General features: G+C 25.3%; 1 protein-coding gene across 3 annotated transcripts in view; it reads left to right on the forward strand.

Annotated features, from left to right (window-relative positions):
- The window catches only part of LOC112593144 (BAI1-associated protein 3), a 153,699-nt gene that overhangs the window by 80,056 nt on the left and 49,471 nt on the right, over window positions 1–24,172 (forward strand). For all 3 annotated transcript variants that reach the window (XM_025337460.1, XM_025337461.1, XM_025337462.1), the window contains exons 3-4: window positions 1,378–1,754; window positions 22,149–22,317. In XM_025337460.1, coding sequence (XP_025193245.1) covers window positions 1,408–1,754; window positions 22,149–22,317 — 516 coding nt within the window. In that variant the 5' untranslated portion in view covers window positions 1,378–1,407. The remainder of the gene's footprint in view (window positions 1–1,377; window positions 1,755–22,148; window positions 22,318–24,172) is intronic.

The raw sequence follows: 24,172 nt of genomic DNA on the forward strand, positions 1-24,172 counted from the left end.
ACTTTTACACCGTAAATTATTTCAAAATTACATACGATATAATTAAAATATTTTGTGAATACAGTTATAATTACATATGAGTGATTCATTCCAGCCATAATTTTCTGAAAATGAATAAACTAGGCTACAGTAAAACTTTTAAAATTTAGCATAAATGTTTTATGCACATTTATTCATTCCAATAGTAATTTATACAGCCATATATATTTTGTATTTGAAGCTATGAGGAAAAGATGTTTATAAATATTTTATATGTACTTAGTGTGATGTATATCAAAGAAAAAATAAAATAAAGTGTGTTCGTCAATAAAATATGTTTTAACATAACAGTTGTTTAGGTAAGTATTCCAAATAAATGTTTTTAATATAGGTTTACATTCAACTAATGAAAGACGTGTAAATTGTTTGTACTGTGTAATTAATACATTGTTATAGATTATTAACTTTTCATAAAAAATAAAAATAATAAAAAATATGAATATGCTATAAAACATAAATATTAATTCGGATAAATAAATTTTTTATATTTCAGTACATAAAATAAAAATAAATATACCTAACAGTTAAATAATTAACAATATACTTATAGTCGGATGTATATTTTAATATTTTTTCCATAAAAACACCTATGAGAAATATTTAATAATATAAGTAGCTTAAATGTATCTAAATAAATTTAAGTACTATAATTCCTATCAAATTCTAAATGTATTTGAATAATATTTCATTTAAATATGTATTTTTTTTTTTTTTTTCTTTTTTTTTTTTTTTTGTTCCACCATGATGTTTGTTGAGCAAATAAACTAGAAAAATTATTAAGGTTTTTAAAAATAGATGTATTTTATTTTTACATTGCTTATTTTTTTTAATGCTGATATAATAAGACTATTTCAAGTGTATTATGTTTGAATACATTTTGATATTAAATATGAAGTTCTAATAAAACATCGTATTCTAACAATGATTTTTAAATTTACTGTTCATTTTTAAAACAGTTATTAATAGTTTTTTATTACGCATATAAAAGCGACTAGAAATATGATATAGTATGTTCTATTTCATATACAAAGCAGGTTCAAATCCAAAATAAATTTGTTCATTTTTTGTTGTTTTACTTGTTAATAAATGTGTTTTAGAATAATTTTAAATAAAATTTTGGTTTATATTATATATATATTTTGTATAAATATAAACATTTTTTTTTTTTTTTTTTTTGTTAACTATATTTATTACCAAATAACTTATCTATAAATAAGCTTAACTTTTATATTTGGTTAATAGTTATATATGCATCGAGTACAAAATATACTAACAAAAATAATTGTCAAATATATATGAACGAATTAACCTTCATCAATGATACATTTTTTTTTTCAGAATGATGTGATATATACAATAACAAACAAAATGAGCTTCTTTTCGTCCCTTCATCAAATAGTCACCAGTAGTGTGGCAAACTTGAACTTGAGTCCAAAACGGTTTTCGTTATCCAAAGAATCGGGACCAGATGGAGATGATGCGACCGCAGCTGTGGCAGCTGCATCTACAGCCACATCTAGTCGTTCAGCGAGTACAGGCAGCGTCAGTGGTATACCTCGAATAGTAACACCCCAAGGTAATGGCGGTAGTTGTGCTAGATCATCGGGACCCAGAAGGACTGGGTCGTTTAGACAAATTTCTCAGCCCAGGAATCCGATGGCTTTCTGCAGGCGTAGAAACTCGTGGCCTGAAATTGACCAAACCGCAACGTCGGGGTGAGTAATAAAAAATACAAAATACCGACTATATAATAATATGAATTATATGAAAACATATAATATATAAAATTTCAAGTTATAATGTTGATTAAACAATATTCAAATTAAATTAAAAAAAAAACTAAGAAATACATATAATATTAATATATTTTGGGTTGTTTTTGAAGTTTAATATCAATTGTTCTTTATAAATTTCAAATTTATCAAGATATTGTAGTTTATTTTAATATAAGAATCAAGAATACGGTAATAGGTACCTAGTTTGCCCCTTTATTTTATACTAAAATTAAGTGTTTATATTACAATATAACATAAAGAACTTACACAATATGACGTGTGCATTAAATAATATTGTGCAAAATAAGATTTAGTTGGTACAGAAATTTGTTTAACAATTAAGGTTATTGATTAGCTAAGAAAATGTAAAGCAAGTGGATTTGCGTTGAGTCTTGTTAGTCGACTTTACTGAATTATGTATTTCGTTCACCGTTATTGTTTGTGTATACTACGTTTTTCGCATGCAATATATTATAACACGCATACAAAGATAAACGTTTAAATTGGGCCAATTTTAATGCATTTTTAATGTAAAGTGTTGAATTTAATAGTTTTTTTTTTTTATTTATTTAATTTTATTGAGCATTTAAATGTTTTCATGGCAGAGATATTATTACGTCAGTTTATGTTATATCATGTCCATCGATGTTTCTATTTTATTACCATTTGATTTAAATGGATAAAATAATTATAATGATATCTATAACTACTTAGTGATTATAATATTAATGGTCTAATAACGTATAAGTAACTGAAATTAATAAACAGTCTTTGAGTTAATGATACTTTCGCACACTACTAATTATTTTGATTAGTAGTAATTCTAATATTTGGATTCCAATACTTTCGGATAATCCAGATATCCGAATCCAAATAATATGATGGATAAAATCCAAATAATCCGGATATTTTAAATTGTTGCTTACCTATTAAAAAAACGTGATCTATATTCTATGATATAAAATATAATATTATTAACTATTTCCTACTGCATCAACCGTCAACATATTTTTAATACATTCCTTTATAATCATGAGATAAGTGAAAATTTCAATAATTCGGATTATTCAGTTATTAATTTTTGGATTCGGATATCCATAAATCTGAATTTTTGACATCACTAGTTTTGATAATAATATCACTGAAATTAAAATCGCTGTTCTCTGACACAATTTAAATGAATAGTGAGATCAATGATCTGTAATGTGTGTTGAATTTGAGAAAACAATTATCATTCAATTTATTAAACCTTGATTATTTTTTTTAAAATTAATATAGTTATAGACCGTGCTTTTATCAATAATTATTAAACATTTTACTCGATATTTTGAACGTATAGATGGTTCAACTGTGTATTGTGAATATTGTGTACAATAAAAATGGTCAATATTTAAACGATGATAATACAGATATCTGTCAATAAAATAATAGTGTACACTGCAAATTTTGTTTTAATGGTGTAATCAATGTGCAACCGATTAGTGTTTGCTTCTTTTTATTTATTTGAAACTAAATATATAGCATAGGTATTGCACGCTATTACAAATTTACAAATACTAATTATATATTACAAATATTACAATGTATACATGATATAGAGTCTTATAATATTAATATAGTATTTATAAGTTAATATTTGCTATTATATTTATGTTATTAGTTAAATATTAGGTCTGATAATAGTAGATTTTGTGGTAGATGTAGTTTTAATTTCTGATTTTTTGGTTTTGATTCTCAAGTTGTAAAAACGTGCTCTGTCAGATATTTTTAGGTCAGTGTGGAAGTTTTTAAATTGAGTATTAATCCAGTCTTATTGGAGAAGAATTCCTGTATCATTATATGAATTTTTCTATTTCTTATGAATCAAGGAGCTTTTAGAAATATTCTCAAACATTTTTCTTTTTACGAATACCTATAGTATGACACTATATAAACTAAAATACAGTCATATAATATGTATATATTATATTACGTCGTGCTGTCTATAAAATAACCATACTCGATGTTACAGATAAATTATTATGTCTATAGTTATTAGTCATTATTCAAAATACCAAGAAACATAACCATTTTCAAAATCATCATCTGTCTTGATCACTTACAACGTATCTAGGGTGAAGAAATTCTACCTTGCCATCTGTGACTTATCATTCACAAGTCAGTTAACCTGTCGGATGTGTTTGAATTATCAGTTTATACGTGATATTCTATTTAATGTCATAGATAGACGTTAGTCGTAATACATGACATTCTGCATGGAGAAATTTAATTTTCGTTAATGCCTTTAGTTTGAATAAATATTTTCCAAATGTTATTACAATATACGACAAGAGCAAGACATTTACAAGCACGAACAAAATAATAATAACTCATTGAATATTATTTTTAACACGATATGCTACATTTAATGTCAGGTAGAGTGGAGTTTAAATTACGGTAGGTATTTAACTTAGGACAATGTTCTCCTCGCCAAATAACAGTAGAAATTTGATTAACCGTCACTCTCTCTAAAAAAAAAAAAAACGGCGTTTGATGTAAACTCATTGCGGTGCCTAATACTAATGCATTTGTGTCGCCGCGACTATCAAACGTATAAATCTAAATTGGAATATCTAGCATATTATACGATAAATGCAATAAACGTGACGTGAACGAACACACTTCTGATTAAATTTAATCAATGACAGACTATTAGCTTGTGTATGTATAAATGTGATTTTTTTTATCGAATTTGCATAGTATTTTATTTATTATTCACTATACTTAAAATTACAATACTCTATATTTTTTTCAAAACAAATGATTAAATTGATGAATATCAAACCATTTTAATTTAGTTTTAATAACGATTAACTATTATTAATTTTATCAAATACTTTTAGGGGAATATCTCTTTAAGAGATTTCATCAAAAGCCTAGATTTATAAGCTTTGTCAACATTCTTAGAATGCATTACTGTCTAAGAAATTTTCCGAATGTAATAAGCCAACACTAATCTAAAGAATGTATCCTTACATTGTAGAAAAGTCGAGGGTATTTTATTATATTATTAACTTTGGTAAATATTACTATTCGTTTCTCTTGTTTTTTTCTTATATGTATATTGTGAAACGACTATTTAGTTATAATGTTTATGTAACTTATTTTTTTTTATTCAAAAATTTATATTTATTTATTTAACTACCTGCCTAATTATATATTAAAATAAATTATACACATTTATATTTGTAAAAATCGCACAGTATAAAATTTAATTAACTCAAATGCTTACTGAAATTAATTTAACTACTTCAATTGATTTATAATATTTATACCAGTGTTTTTTAAAACAAGCCTTTTTAATAGTATAGTTTGATATTGAAAATAGAAAACATATTAATCTTAGATATTTGATAATAATTTAATTCAATGATTTGATAATTGTTTAGAGCTTTTAGACAGCGACGGATTTGTAGTTCCATCAATTTAGATAAATAAGCAGATTATTATACTAAATAAATGATAGAAACTATCATAATTCTTTGATAAAAATGTATGAAAATTATTGTTTTTCCCATTTTTGACTTAACCTTATGTGAATTTAAAATTCCAGTCAAACAGTTAGTATAATTCAGTGTGTAACTACTGATATATTATATACTAAACTAAACTAAAATTTAATGAAAAAATTAAAATGTTGAACAATTCAATTCAATTAAGCAAAAATACGGGGTATACGAACTTATAAATAAATATATTATGCACATAATTCGTGTTTAATTTATGATATTGATTACTGTCATTTAGTAGAATGCTACTAGAATATTTTATAGTAATAACAAAATGAAAAATGATATACGGTTCAAAATATCATCATAAACATCATACCTGAGACTATAATAATCAACATGACTCAAATTTTCTTCATTCTAGTTTGACAATACTTAATCTTCATTATAACGCCCTGGAACATCTACGAGGTGATTTCAAATTTATTACAATAATGATTTTGATAAATGTTTATAGTCTGAAAATTTAAAAAAAATAAACAATAATTTATTTGAATATAGAGAATTTGAATAGCTTGTCGACATGACGTTTTAATATGATGCTATAACTTTAAACATCATTTTGTGAAATCATATTATATAAATGGAAATATATATACAGTAGAACCTCGATTATCCGTATTTGCGATTAACCGTGCCCACTCTTCCAAAAATTTTTAAACATAATACTGGATGTATGTATAACATTATTGTATGTATACGTCTTCTTATGTATATTTCTAATTACAATTGAATCAAAATGTTTAAAATTTCATTATTATAAAATTGTACCTATGTATTTCTAATTATAATTAAACAAAAAATTTCATTATTATAAGAAGTCTCGATTAACCGTGATTTTCATTTATCCGCGTGACCCTCTCCCCATCATTACCCCGGATAATCGAGGTTCTACTGTATACTTATTATATCATATTTTTGATAACTCGATTTGAATGTGATAAAAATTATATAAATGACATGTATCAGAGTTAAAAATTTTGAAATTGGTGTAAAAACCCCTGAAAAAGTTCTCGTTCTATTTAATATCTAATAAAACTATATTTTGGGTAGTGACTTATTACTTTTTTGGTATAAACTAATTACCTGTAATAGAAAATAAAACAAAAATTATTACAATTTTAAACTTTAATGTAATTTATTGTTTACATGATTTTACCTTTTAGGACAGTGAATCTTCAATTTTGAGGTTGGGTTCTTGTAGACAATTATTTCTAGTTAGTGATTTGGATAATTAAATAGTAATTAATTCCAAGTTAACGTAAATACAGTCTTTGACAAAATCGTTTTTTTCTGTTTTATGATTTAAAAATAATTTAATACAGGCTTAAAATTTCAACTAATTATATTTTATTTCATTATTTTCTACACACAATATATTTTTCAAAATATTTTAGTTTTTTTTTTGTACTATAACATGACATTTAAAATGTTTAACTTTTTAAAGGTTTTATTTGATTGATGTGTTATAAAATATTTATTTTTGAGTTAAAAAACTAAAAACACTATAACACATTTTTTCATAACATTTCTTCTTGCAAATTCTACAATTTTATTATCAAAATGTATCTAAAATTGTATTTACAGACATTTGAAGTTCTAATTTAAATAAAATTAATTATTCAAACGAAAATGCTTAACAATTTTCTCTAAATATTTTAATTTTTATACTATATTTAAAAAAATATTATTCGTAATACTTTAATTTATATACATTATTTCTTTTTGTTTTTATGCACTACATGATTTTAAGAATAACGGACTTAATAAATTATATTTGTGCTATGAACTAATTTACACCGTACTATGTACATCTTATGATATTATGGTGTAAGTACTATAAATAATAACAATAATGTATCATAATATCATATAAATAACAATAATTAGTTGTACATAATATATGTGATTATTTTTGGCAATGCTTGATTCAACAGAATATGCTATTTATAAAACAATCAATTAGTAATATCAATATCCTAGAAATAGAAGATGAAAGTTATTTTTCTAAGGAAAGAGTTTATTATTAAATTCAAATTTAACAGATCCACTATAATTCTCTATTCAATTATGAGGTACATTTTAAGCTAACTATGTATCAAACCAGATTTGCCTATTTTTTTTTTTTTTTTGTCATATTAATGAGAGATACTCATCTTGAATCGTGTTCTTAATTCCATTAAAAAATCTAAGCACGTTCAATCAAATATTAAAACAGTTACCTACTCTTAAGTATAGTAACTATTTTAGCCGGTAGGTAATAACTATAGATTATAAGAGTAAAAATATTTTATGTGAAATAGACAAGGCATTTGACCTTATATTTATCAAGAAAAATCCTAGGGATTTACACTGTTGAGATCGGAGAAGCCAAAACATTTCTAAAATAGGATCATGAATAATTTATCAAAGGGAGGTTCACGTATTTTTCATTCTTATGAATTTCCACCTGACCAGTATTAACTTTCATGAGTATAACGTTTATATCAAAAATAAACGAATGTACAAATAAACCATCTTTTAGTTATCTAAAATTCTAGTCTATATATTTTAAAGTAATATACACTAATGCTACTAGCTGAAAATAAGCAAATTATTTTTGTAAACATTTAAAGTTAAGGTACCTAAGTGTGAAGTTTAAATCAAAAGTTATATTGTTAATGCCTTTAAGGAATAATTAATATCATCAATCATTATATAAAATATATTAAAAAAATTAAACAAATACAATTAAAATTAAAAAAAAAATGCATATAACTTATTTCTATTATTGTTTTCAACATTTGTGTTTATTTATTTGCGTATTCTACTCAATAATATATATATATATATATATATATATATATATATATAATTTATACATATGATAAATAATGTAAGCTGAATTTAAATTTGTCATTATCATCCATGTATTGTAATTAAAATTGCCTATGAATAGTTTATGTTCTTGTTGTTTGTAATCTATTTAAAAAAAAAAAAACGATTAAATTCTTTTGAATTTTGAATCTGTGCGCATATTCAATTTATTCATAATATTATAAATAAAACAGTTGAGATTTATTTTTAAAAACTCGTAGAATTTAAATATTTTAAAAATTTGAATTTGAATATCTACATGACTAAAGGATAAAAAAGTGTGAACATACTTAATGAATCACACTGCATGATTTATAATCGCCAATTTCATATACTTTAATCCAATGGTATTCACATTTTTATTTCAATACGATTGAAAAGTGAAAAAGTAATGTTTAAAATCAATATTATACCTACACTTGAAGGGAATAATTAATCTTAGACAGTAAACATATGAATAACTATTTATGATTATTATTAAATCTATTTTAAAAATATAAAACAATATTTTCAATTGTTTGTTATAAAAATTATACATTAGGAATAAAAAAAAAAAAGTAATAATTTTTTGATGATATTTTTAAAAACATGATATATTGTTTTAAGATGAAATTAGTTTTGTGTAACTTAACAAGTCAACTCGGATGGATTTATAATTTTATTTACTTTATTGAACATATTTATATATATATATATATATTAATAAAAAGGTTAGGATTTTATGAAGGACTTTGACTATGGTAAAAAAAAAGGTGAAATAATGAAAAAAAATTAGCAAAATCTTTTATACCTTAGAAAAAGCATACATTTTAAACATAAAAAAAAAGTAATAATAATAATAATAATAACCAGAGGTTCAGCTAAAGAACTTTTGATATCTGGATTACAATAGACCTTTGCTCAAATTTAATTTAAATTTAAATAGTTGTTTTCTAAAAATATAATTTTGTATGGTTGAAAAAAAAATATTGAAAATAGTGTAATCATTAGTTTTAATATCCACATAAAATTACGAAATCGATAATAACGATAGTAATTCATAGTTCAGTGTTGTAATTCTAGTATTACTTCCTGTGGCTTAATTTCTTCGAGCACTTAGTACTTAAACATTTTAAAACTGATTCATTCAGAATTTTTTGTGATGTGAATGTCTAGAGAACAAATGAACTTCAAAATATTCGAAATGGCACTTCAGCAATATTTGCACTTGCACATTTCTGTTATCTACATTATTACATAATCTTAACACCAAACTGTTCTTTTATCATGCAATCATATAGATATTTAAAATATGTTTATATTCAATTGAAATGTATTAGTTCTATATATGACTCAACGAATAGTTATTTTCTCTTAAATTAATTTAAAAAAAAAAATTAAATAACATCAATACAGAAAATGTATTTAATAAAAGTATATTCATTTTTTTTTTTTTTTTTTGAACTTGATATTAGATTATTAAATTTTAGTATTTAAAAATGTTCTTTATTTAATGAAACATTAATTTTATGATATGATCTTTAAATAAAACTTTACTATTATTATTATTATTCATTAAAATATTCTTATGTTTATAATACATTTTTAGTTTATTAAGTGATTATCTACGTCTCAAAACTGTAACACGATATTCTCAATAAATCATATTTTAATTATTTCAAATTTATTATTTCAGAGTTTTATAATAGCATTTATATATATATATATATATACCTATATATTGTTTTTATTGCATTCATAATAATTCTGTTTTTTTTTTTGTCTATTACCATTTTTGTTGACATTGTTTCTAATGCTCTTTTTTATTTTTTTTTTTTAATAAACAATATTATTTTAAGTGCTCGGAGTATCAAATTATTTCAAATTTTTACAATGATATTTTTAGTATGATAGGTAGTTCTTTTATTTACCAACTAGTAAGTTTAAATTATGCTCTTACAAGTAAACATTTTGTAAAATAAAATTTATTTTATAAAGAATTGTTCTGATTTTTTTTTTTTTCATAAAAAAACCCTTGATAAATGTATTTCTGTATATATTTTTTTTAATAATATTTATTTGACATCTTTTAATATATATGATTGTTTCTGCAGGGTGATTTTGGTGTTCCTCTTCAAGTTACCGGTAAAGTTTGACGAAAATCACTAGCTCAAACAACTTTTACCCATTGTGCAATAATTCCTTCCTTAATCTCTTAAAACAAACTATTAAAAGTTTCGAGTTCTTTTGAATTTAAGACATCATTCGCTCCCTCAGTTACACTAAATATCATTGCGATTTTCGTTATTCTGGAGCAATAAAATCTACATCACTTTTTAGTATTATCGATCTGAAGTATTACATATTTAATGTTCTGTCAGAATTGATCTAATAACAAAATGCGATTCACTATATATATATAGCGTAATACTTAAAGAAATTTTTCTTCAATTTAGATTTTTAGGCCAAAATACGTTTACTAAAAATGTATTTTCAGTACTTATCAGACGTAAAATAAATAAATAATCAACCAATTTAAAGTCAATAACATCAATGAAATAAATTATCATTATTATTAATAGTTTAAAGATGAAATAGAATTATTATTTTATAAATATAAAAGTAATTAATATTAATTTTGATAATATGTAAGTATAGATAATTAAAGAGATTGGGAATTTATGGCATAACGTATATATTTATTATCTGCATAGGTTTTAAACTATTTATAAATTAAATTAAATTGTTGTACCATTCTATAAAAATTAATACTAAACTTCGATTTTTATTTTAAATATAAATAATTATATACTTGTTCTTGCTGCTAAAATAATACGATTATCTCAAAAACATACATATATAGATTTACGTTAAATTACTTTGTTTATAACAGGTAATATTTAAAATATAAAACAAAATCATTATCAGGCGAATAATTTTACCATGGTTTAGGGTTCCTTTAAAGAAATACATTTAATTTTACTCTATTTTTAAAGTAATAACTTTCTACATTATTGTTTAAGAAATATTTTTAATGAAAATGGCCAATTATATTTATTTTATTGTTTAAAATATGAAATGTATTTCATAATATTTGTTTTCAAAAAAACTATATTACTACTTATTATATTATCATTACTCTGTTTAACATACAATTTTATTTTATCTTACAATATAGTACATTAAATTATTTAACACAAATTTGAAATATATTAAAATTTAAAATCGATAAGTTGCAGGCAAAACAATATTTCACGCATTTTAACTTAAAAATATTGTGTTAGGTACATTATTCTTTATTATTCTGAAACATATAGATGCAAATAAAATTTTTAATTTTTCCGCTCAAATTGTATCATATCACAATTTATTTTTAATTTTACTTAATAAATTGTGTTTCATTCTTAACTAAAATTCAATATTTTAACACGAATAGTGTTTCTGAAACGTGCAATTTCCACTCCATAGAGTATAAAGTTCAATGTAAAATCATAGCATATTATTGTTATTATTATTACTATTATCATTATTAATAATAATGTTCAAAACTTTTCTCGGCAAAAAAAAAATAAATAAAAATAATAATAATAACAAGTGCACATCATTGTAAAAACCAATCTACCGCCTTCATTTCACTCACATTTTCAAATTATTATATACATATACATGATCGTAAGTTGCGTTTGTAAATAAAATAAAAATATTACATACATTCAAAAAAGGAACTCAATATTTACAATTGTATAAACTCTTTCGAATAAATATATTCCGTACCTTCATCAAATACTTATCTGATCTTCATGTATTGAACATATACAGGGTGATTTTTTTAAGTATATTAAAACTATTTTTATGTTTAAGGTATACAGTTATTTAAGTATTGAATTTTTAAATATTAAGTATACTTTATATTTAAAGCTCAGAAATAACTTTTTTCGTGGAATTTGAGTACTTTTAAATATTGCGTGACGATTTTATCACGGTTTTACTTGAATTGTTCGACAGCAATAAGTTCTAAATAATTTTAGTAGAGGTATCATAATACAAATAACTTTTGAATGATATTTAACATACATAACTATTAATTAGTAATTATGCGGCATTTTTAACTAGAAATTCTCCGAAAACTGTTGATATGCTTCTCGTTGAAAATATAACGAGGCCTGTAAATAGAGGTAAACAAGACTCGTTTTAATGGAATATTATTGTACTGTACGTTACATTATTTCCTCGAAAACAAAGATAAAAAAAATGTTTGATCGAGAATTGCATAGCGTAGTTGAATTTAACGCAGAGAAACGATCATCAACTACTTTTTATTGACAAACTAACGGTAGATGTTGCGGTTGATAGTTCTAGAGTGTTTAACAGAGACAAGTGAATGATGGACGGATCAACTGTAATTAAATGTTTTCCACTGTATCAATAGTATAAATTGTATATCAACTTAATCGTTAAAAGGTATTCACTATACTTTTGGTCGTTGGTCAAGAAAATACGATTCGCAATTTTTCTTGATTCTTGATTAAACGATTTTCACATTTCGCGTTTTTTAAATCGTATTTATGCGTATTAATCAAAGTATAGAAGATAGCAACTAAATATTCTGATGTAACAATACCTCTGACCTTCATTTCAAATTTAACAAAATTTTTTACCAGTTTATCTAAGATTACATGCCAAAGTTTTTCAGAAATGTATATTATATAAATATTAAATATATATATATATATATATATATATATATATAAAGACAATGAAATAGTAACGTTTTGTGGTGTCTGTCGGTTTTTAATGGTTTTATAATAAGAAAATATGATTTAATACATTTATAATACTATAAATTAAGCGTGAAAAGAGGGTGCAAGTTCTTAATAAAAAAAATATATCGTATTATATTATATTTAAAAAAAGTTTTACTATGAGACACTTCTTAGATTATACTTTAAAAAAATAAAAATCTCAGTTACCACAACAGCCTCTACGTTACTTTATATATATATAAACAGAATACAATAAATTATATAGATACCAGCTATTTATACTAACGTGTACATACGTATATTAATTAGTGAAATCAGAACATTAATATTATTAATTGTGTAAACTTACATCTGGCGTATATTATATGCATGGTACTACACATAACTATATTATAATAAATAAAAATAATATTGTACTAGGCAAAAAAAAAAAAATAACATTGAATTATGAACACCGCAAACACTATATTATAATATTCTATTTGTTGATAATTTCAAGTAACCAACTAAATTTAAGTCGACATTATTACAATATCATAAATTATATTTTAAGACCAATGTACCTTAACTAGAAATTTTTATGTTAAGTAAATTCGATCTTTATATTTTACTTTTTATTAAATTTTGTTACATAAAAATTGTTTGATGTTTCATTAAAATTAATGGCAATTAAAATTAAAAAGAATCCATAGGACGTAAATACCGTAGTCAACACTATTGAAACTGTTTGAAAACTAATCAAATAAAAAAAATAGTGATAAACAGAAAATAGACTAAATACCAAACAAAAAAAAGTCAATTTACAATCAAAAATATTTTCATATTAAATAATATCTAATTCTGCAGTTTGACACAGGAACTGGTCTTATTATTATTAATATTCTGATTTACGTTTTAAGTGTTTATACACGTGTCTATTATTTAGAATCAATAATACTCGAGGTATATTATCTTTTTAATTATACGAACGACTATGCACTTTTTATAATTTCTATAAACTATTATAAAATATTAATAATAACAGTTATTACATTTATCATTATCGTTAACGTTAATAGTTTTTTTTTTTTCTAAAGTTATCACGTCATTAAGTTATAGTGAAAAAAATCGATAGCACCTACTAATAGTAACAAAAAAAAAAAAAATAAATAAATAAATAAAAAAAAAAACCATACAATATTCAATGCAATAAAATAATTTTTTTACTCTTCATAAACTATAAACTATTCATAAAACCAACATAGTAATAAAAGGTAATTTAAATTATGTACAATTACAATTATATTTTTATGGATATCGTAAAAAAAAAAAACTCAACAGCTTTTCAACGTTAAAACGCGTTATAAAATAAATTTTATGTATATAAATACTACAGCACGATTAACAAAAGTTTTACACGATCGAAATGTGTGTATGATTACGACGGAGTATACCGTAACCTAGGTACCGCCATACGGTTTGTTATACTGCCGTTCTGTGAGACGTTTATAAAAATTAATGTACCGTCATATTTCGTGTCATAATAAATCGTTTTTCCATCAAACACTGCGATACATTTCCATGTATATAGTACAACGGGGGTTCAAGTCTTGGCATCTGACCAGCCACCAGTGGAACCACACGATACTATAAAATATACGCATGTTGCTTTATTACGCGGAGCAAAGTTTTAGACGTCCGCGATCGCAATAAACATATTATTATTATCGTTATTATTGTAGCCATCTTGGAACTATAACAATACATCGTATCCATAAACACGTGCGATAGAAACGATACTTCGTTCGGGACTATAAAGTTTTCTCGGGGATTAGGACGAGGTGGTTCCGTAGTTTGTGGAAAGGAATTCGCACATCTCCACCTATCTTACCACATCTCTCGCGGGGACACGTATAATATATAATGCAAATAATGCAATATTATTATAGTGCTCTCACTGTTGCGGAAACCATTTACGCCAACGTGTTGAAATAACGATGTTTACAAGACGTGTATATGCACCGACATGCAGTTATATACACTTATTTAGTGTGTGTCACTCAACTCCTCCTAAACGGCTAGACTATTGTTGATGAAATGTTTTGTGTATGTTTGAGTAGGTCGTTGAATGGTTTAGGTTCTCACAATTGAACCCGGTAGGTGGCGTTGAAGTCGTGTGTTCTAGAAAATTATACCTTATGGTAGAAAATAATAATAACCATAGTTTTTTGTTACAACGATAATTACATAGTGTTAAAATGTAAAAGAACAATGACACGCATTTGTGGACAAAGAAAAAATATTGGTCGCCGTACACGGGTTTTACAAATAGTTCACCCGTTACTTAAAAAAAAAAAAAAAACATTAAAAAATCAATCGATGGTCAACTAAAACTTAAAAGACTAGTTAACAAACACACATGCTATTGGATGTCGAAAGCAACACGACGAACACCTTCGAGCTTATGCATTGAAACAAAAACAGGCGCATCAACAAACCACCGACGCACATGGAATATTCGAACGTAATTTCCTGCAAGTTCGTTGCACATTGACATGTACATTACTTCTTCACATTAAGTTTGAATATGAGTTGAACATGGACTATTCGTCACATTTACAAATTGTCATTGACGTTATGGACGAAGAATGCCAATACTGACATGCATTCAAATATAGGTGAATCGACCGGTTTTTGCTGCGTGTCTGGAAAAATTATACTACCAATACTAAATTTTCTGTCAAAACCATTAAAACCACTATTGACTGAAGCTACACACCTTAATCAAAATAGTTTTTGCATACAATTTAAAATCTTTAAGTTCAATTCTTGCTTCCAAGTTACGTCATTCAGAGAAACAAAAATCGTTCAGAATGAGAATGGTCACAACTTTGAATCAATACTTAAGTTTCGGTTTCAAGTGTATCATAAAATTGATTTATTAATTGCAATGTCTGTGTCAATCCGAAATACTTGCAAATATACTTTATAGACAATGATAGCAACAAATAAACAAACGTTGTAATTCGATCGAAAAATCTAAGCGACTTAGGAACCATTTTGACGAAAGCACAACCAATTGTTTTAGTTGTTCAATATCGTTTCAAACAGACTGCAAAACAACAATTACAAGATTATCATTAAAGGAGACAAAGTACCGTCTAGAGAGCACGCGGACAGATACAATACACCAACCGTTATTGAAATTACAATTATTTTAATGGATGATACACTGATGTACATAGAGATAAACGTAGAGATATACGGATGCAACGCAGAAATAACACGATGCAGACAATTGAAAACCAGTCATCGTTCTCGCAACGTTTTGCAATATACATCGATATTTTGGAAAGAAGAAGATGGATATCATTTTTACATCTAATAAAGAAATCTAGCGACAAGTACAATCTATACATTATTTACTTTTTTCTTTTTCTGTATGATTGATTTCTTTTTGTCTTTTTTATATTTTTACTTTGTAGGTATAGAGAAACCAACAAGAAAGCGAGCTCGATTAACTTTTCCGATACCGCATGCTGTTTCGTTAATGGAATATCGAACGAAAATATTGTCGATATATATATGGGAAAATTGAAAACATACGACTACGGTACGATATCAAGTTTAATCAAGTAAAGCTACGTTCCAAGAATTATATTCATTTCGCGATGCTATTGTCGGTAACGTTAAACGGAACGACTAATATCAATGGCACCATCGCATATATTCTTCCATTATCAAATATTGGTAGTTTGAGTCATATGCAAGAATACATTCAAGATACCATGAAATTCGCGAGCGCATACGGCAGACCAATTTTGTACATTGGGTGCAATCCAAACTGAGATGAAATTAAAATTTCGTTAATGCCAGGTCATCAGTGTACGTGTCTTCGAACAAAAATTAAGATCGATGATGAATTTTATTACGTACATATTACTCTGCATTCGGCGAAACACGTTTTTTGCTGTACACTGTTGAATGAAAAAACGCCGCATAAATATATTTTGATTTCGTTGATCAATAAAGTACGGCCAGAAAAAAAATTATGAAATTATTTCAGCAGAAATTTCAGGTAGGAATGTCGAACAAGAATTGCTCGATATTGTATTATCGCTAACCCACGCGGTGCACTAAACATGATGGCGCCGTTATGTATGTACGAAACGTGTTCCAAAAAAAGTGTATAAATAATAGTATCGCTAATATCAACAGTTATCCATTGTATGGTCGGAAAAAGATAAAAAATGATGGCTACAGTCATATCAATAACGCGTGTTAAAGGTTGACATTGGCAATTGCTGGTTCTGAACTCGCATTGCTTTGTATAACCTATCAAGCACACATAAACGTAGAGTTGTCTGGTTCAGTAAAGACTATAAAATACATTTAAAATACGTTCATAATAGTTGCGATATGGTCGTTGATACATTTTTTCGGTTCAAAATGTATTAATGATAACGAAGAAATAACACAATAAATAACAATAAATGGGTCGTTACATTAGCAGTAATGAAGCAGTTTGGCAGATTTCGAGTTAACCATTACATGAAAAAAGCCCTGCTGTTATACATTTAAGCGTAAATCATGAAAATGGACAGTGTGTTTATTTTACAAAAGACACTATCCTACGACGATCATTTAAAGTCCAAATAGCCACAAGTTAAATTTTTCGAATTACGCGACCGACATTTTTGCTTGATGGCTGATGGACATCAGCCATCAATTAACTGCACATTCAGCACTCAAGTTGAATTGAACATTCATACAAACTCAGTCGCAATATGCAACATATTTGCATTCCGGTATTGCAATTATTTACGCAGAATTATTATTTGGGATAAATTCACCGTGAACCCACAATCATTCACTCAAAATGTTTGATAGAACCACCGCCAAACCTCACAACAATAATACCAGACTTCTTAGTGGCATTCTATTGATTTTATCTAGTAGTTTTAGACATTTTAATCATTCAATGTGAAATATATGTGGGAAAAATTAATGCGTTAGGTATTGAAACAATCCTTTAGCGAAATATCAATTCATTATGCCTTAAAATAATAATTATGCGTGTTAAACTGCAGAATAATTCATTAGCATAGTCGTTCTCCGAAAAATTGCTTAACATTGGCAATGTAAAAATTCTGTTTCGTGGAAGTAAACAATACATCAAATTTCCAGACACTTTTTGTAGTATGTTAGCCACAAAGAATACTTTGATTGTTGAAAGCGTGGCTACGTTAACGAGATGTTCGATGTTGACGCTATTCATTCCAAAATATAGCAGCCGTTGCACGATAATGACACTTCGTTAAAATTGATCAACACCGTAGTCGATCCTGACAAAGCAGTCAACTATTCTGTTAAATTTTTGAATTAATTAGATTTACCGGGAATGCCACCACATAATTTGCGATTAAAAAAACCAATAGCATTTTACTTCTGAACTTAAATGCGCCTAAACTATGCTACGAAAAGTATCATAAAAATAATCATAGACTATGTTCTTGAGCTACCATTTTGAACGGCATCATTGGATCATTGGTAAGATGTTGTATTTCTCTGAAATAAGCAACATGGATGTATTTTGTACGGACAACGAGTATACAGGACAACTAGTATATGTACGTATATTATATATACCATTAAATGATTGCATCGTTTAGCTATTCTTATTATTCACTTTTTTCAATCGTAATCAAAATCATCACTCAATGCAGATAACATTTACAACAACACTAATAATTATTGTCGTTAATTGATTATTTTATATGCAATTAAAATTTCACTTTTTTACTTATTATTAAGTCTACATATAAAATAAAATTTAAAACTAATGTTTCTAACCTTTTAATATTTTTTATAACAACAGTTTCATAACAGTCATATTTTTTTAAATTTTATTATTTATTTATAGTTTATGTATACTATGTATAGCCTATAGTATAGAAGTAACTTAAAATGTCATAGTAAGATAACTATAATTTATGAAAGTATAAAAATTAAATAAACACTAAGTGAAGTGAATTAATAAAATATTCATTGATTAATCTCAACTGGATAAATATAGAACTTATATTATCCTATAGATATAAGTAAAATTTTATGCGAATATAAAATGTTGACCTCAATTTGTTGAACGTTGTTAAACCACTCTGAGATTTTGTTTAACTTTTTTTTATCTGAGTAAAATTTTACTTACATAAGATTGAGCTGTTGGCAATACAAATTTAAAAAAAACCAAAATAAAGTTCAATATAATCTCGAAGTGGTTTAACTATATCCAATGGTTGAGGTCTGCATTTTTTATTCGTGTAAAATGATGTTAACATAGAGTTGTATAAGAAGTATAGTAAACAGCACAAAAATTATAAAAACTTTTCCGGTGAAAACAAAGTCCATTAAATACTAAAAGTTATCGAATGATGTCTAACAAGTTACCAATTTGTTAGATGTATTTTGTATGTATATGTCATAGTTGCGATTTTGTGAACATACTTTTTGAGAATTATGTATTGTTATTAATAATATATGTATTATATTTCTATTAATTATCAGATATCTTAGAACAAATATCATACATAGTGGTAAAATCAAAAACTCTATTAATGAAATTATTTTTCTATCATAATAATTAAATTAAAAGATAGGACCATATTGTTAAATCTAACCACAATATTTTAATAACAACTAAAGCACAATAAAAAAATAAATTAAAAATAAAATAATAAATACTATTATACATAACTTGTTGATCTTTTAAATATATAATTGTTTATAAAATTTGTTTATTCTAAAATTGTAAATGTTTTAAACTATACTCTAACCACTAAGCTAACATTATTTAAATTTAAATTTTATGTATATATAAATGATTATGAAACTCCAATATCACCAATACAAGGTACTACCTCAGTGGTGAATTGGGCCAACCAAACAATATATAACTATATATCACTTTTTGCATGAATTTACTTGATATTGAACAATTTGAAATGTAATTAATTATGTATTTACCTATTTGTTTTGGCCAATAAATAAATCTTTATCTCTCTCTCTTATAATAATATGTCGATTGCAATAATATAGTATGATCTCAGTAATATAACGATATGAGTACGCAAAATAAATAAATATTTCTAGTACGACATTATTTCTTACTGACAAGAAATTGTGTTTTGATACGAAAAATAATAGCATGGTTAAAAAAACATGAAAAATAGTGCACCTATTTATCCACAAACAGTGAGTAAATACTTATAGGTAAAGGTGGCCATAAACTAATTAAACATTTAAAATTAATTTTGTTTTAACATTTAAATATAATTAGTTGATTAAGTTTATGATTAATTTAAAAATTAACTAGTTGAATTGATTGATCAAATAATTTAGGTTTTTTTCAGTTTATTTAACGATAACTCATAAAGTTAAAATTAAATTATTTTTTTGAAGTGTTTAGTTACTATATACTCATACACAGTGTTAAATTGAAAATAATTTAATACTTTAATAATGAAGTAATAATTAATAATACTTATTTATTTCATATTTCTCAATAATATAATATTATAATATATAGATAGGTGCAAAAATATTCCTTACATGATCTAAGTACTAGTTAAAAAAAAAAAATAAACTTTTATTTAAAACTGAATAAATTAGTATTTTCTCCAACTTTAAACTTAGCAAGTTAAATTTATTATTTATCAACTACTCCCTTAACTTGACTTAACTAAAAATGATTACTTTAATGGACTTGCACACCTTTGCCTATTGGTGATCCTAAGCAATATGTAGTACTTACCTATCTAATGTCTGCGTCATTTCATATACTTCTTTGTCAGAGATTTGGTTCAGTAGAAAATTCGTTTGTATTGCCTATTCAGCAGTTGACAGTTATGATAAACTTAACTACGGTAGACAAACTGAATTTGTAATTACCTAAACCGGCTTTACAGAAATAATAATTGTTTGGCACACGTGTTTGCAACAGCGTCGCTAACAATGAAATACATAATATATATATAATATATACCATGAAATGATACAAGCGTAGAACAAGGATATATAACTCACACGTACGTACATAGTATATACATTATATCTTGACAAAGTGTGTATGTATGTGTAGTGCAAACGCCTCGCCCACAAACCGCAGACGCGTGTGTACTACAAAGCTACCGGAGCAAGGTGATGATGTAATTTGCCCACAAAGCTGATGGATAAAGACAAAATATTAATACTCTGGCCAAATATTTCCAAACGCCTCAAAATCCTCCCCACGACAACGTCTATGCATTTTAATTCTCCTGAATACCAACGCAATTTTTTTTTAACGAAAATCGATATATTATGTATATTTAATACGCCACCTATACATTTACGTATAACCGGCTTGGCACGTGGCAGTACTTTGGATAACATTCTGCCTGCAATGCAATCCATTCGTAATGTATTCAAGTGAAAACACCAAAAATAAAAATAAGAACGTGGAGTAGAAGTTATTTTTGTCAAACATTTATCGCGAGAGGAATTTAGTTGAGTAAATAAAACAAGTAAATAGGTAATTATTATAGAGAAGTTATATGTATCTCAGGCCGATCGCCGATATTATTAAATGTAAATGGACTTACACAAAATCTTTTTTGAAATAAAACAAAATCACAATATTTATATTGTATGCAATAATGTAGAATTTGATGAAGAATAAGTATACAATGTCTTGTAAGTATTCATTTTTCAACTTGCAAAATAATGATCTAGAATTATTTCAGATATTAACATTGATTTGTTTTCATGTAAAAATAAACTGTAAAATATGTCTCAAATTTACAAAAATAGTTATCATTTTCAAAAACAAACTCGTCATATTATGTGTATAATACCTATTTGAAATCGAGCTAACAAAAGTTAACACTATGTCTGCCCAGCCGTCTATGACAATATTAATAACACCCCTGTCATATTATATGTGTTTATATTGAAATACAAACAATAAGATAACTATATGTTACAACCAAATATTTATTTATATTTATTTACTATATGCATAATGTAATAGTACTCCAATAAATCATATTTATTTTACTTTAATATAATTATTGTAAACAAAATTCTCTATCAAAAAAATTAAATGTTTATATTTTAAAATAATAGTCTACTTTGTTTACCATTTATTAAACAATCTATGTATTTTTCAACAGTGTACATGACACGGATGGTTCGTTTTTTGAAAAATATAGTAGCTTACAATGGAAATTGGATCAGAGACGATTACAAATGATCAAAGACAATCGGCAAGATGAATGCCCTCCACCTGAACACAGCGTTGGAGTGATACCACCACCCGTATCCAGCATACAACCTAAAGAGGTAATTTGATTACTTGATAATTATTATACTTTCATTTGAATTAAATGCCTACAATTGAAATATTAGAGTTATTATAGTCAGGAGTATAAGCGTCATGTTTGTGAACCCTTCATAGGGATGTATAATAAATATCCCAGTAAGAAAAAATGACAGTAAAAAACTCGACATAATGTTATTCATAAAAATACGTTATAATAATAACGGTGCACGTGGGTCAATATTTTTCCAAATAACACAGCTATGACGTGTTTTTGAGAGAGCTGATTTAAAATTGGCTGAAAATTGCAATGTACATTGATATTCGATACCAATATAGATAGCACGTCTTGAACGCATTCAAAGCTTGTAGTGGCGCTGCAAAAAAAAAAAAAATGTGGTTAAAAACGTGATGAAATTCTCTATACAAAACGTGAGTTGACTTATAGTGTAAAACGTTAAAATTGTATGTCTTGTGGTATAACTAATTCAATAGACATTAATTTTTGTTTTAATTGTTTTTCCAAATAATTTATTAGCAAATTACTGTTTCAAGCCGCTAAAAGTAAAATGATAGTGTACATTTTAAAATAAATTTTAGTCTTACGCGACCAAATTAAAATAATGTTAATGTCTACTAAGTACAAATATTAATAAAAATAACCACAATAATAAACGTTTGTATAAAAAGTGCTATTATTTTAATTTTACTCGAGTATTCATGCATTAATTGTTTTAATAATCTTTAAAATATTTATTTTATATTATTAATTTCAAAGAACTTCTGTAATTACTATACTCATATTAATATAGGTATTATATAATATTTTTAAGTAATTTTAAACGCATATAATATTTTTTGTTAATTGAAAATGAAAAAAAAATGTCTACATTTTAATATAAAATTAAGTAATTAATTAAATATTATAATTTTATACTTATGCTATACACAAACGTAATAACCTTATAATTCATACAGATCTAATTTATTTTTATCGAGAATATTATATAATACCTACTATTTAGTCAATAACAATGAGTAGATATTTCATCATATTAAAAATAATTAAGTTTATATAATATTCTATCAAAGTATCTTGTTTTGGATAAATAAATACAGTCTGAAAAGTTAATTTTATGTTTTTGTTTATTAGTATAAAAATATTTTTTCCTTTAAATAATTTGATAGATAAGTATTTTAAAAGATCTACTAGAGTAGTTAAACAATTGTATTTCTAGACAAATCAGAAGTGTTTCATCTAGATTTCACAAGGAAAAGCACTTAAGTAGGTTCTAGTTTGACGTGTCGAAAGGTAGGTATATAGAAGCGAATTAAAAAAAAAAACGATGTGCTGTAAATTAGAAAAATCACTTTTTCATCTTAATAAGATCTTAACAAGATTAAAGAATTACTTTTTATGATTACAGTTTAGTACTTAAATATTAGAATAAAATTTAAATAATTATCAACTGTAAAACATTTATAAAATATTAAATTATTTTAAATAGTCTGTAATATTTAGTTCAAGGCTGTGGATATAAGCTATTTTTATAACATAATATTTTTTTGTATATACTATACACAGTATGTAGCATTACACACTTAATACGATCAACTAAAAATGATAACAACCCCGACAAATACATATAAAGCACAATTTATAGCCTATTGGCTATTACAATTCAACTAAACATCTATAGAAAATATAATATTTTAACTTATCTAAGCCTAGATTATTTTTTTTATGATATATTAAACACTTGATAAATTACGAATCTTCTAATAAAATTCAGCTATTTTGTGTTGAGTTTTAATAAATATATGTCAGACGTAGAATTGTTTTAATTATGTTTTTGACTTATTTATTATTTCGAAATA

This window comes from Melanaphis sacchari, unplaced genomic scaffold (genome assembly GCF_002803265.2).
Source record: "Melanaphis sacchari strain LSU unplaced genomic scaffold, SCAv2.0 Contig1_pilon_pilon, whole genome shotgun sequence".
NCBI lineage: Eukaryota > Metazoa > Arthropoda > Insecta > Hemiptera > Aphididae > Melanaphis > Melanaphis sacchari.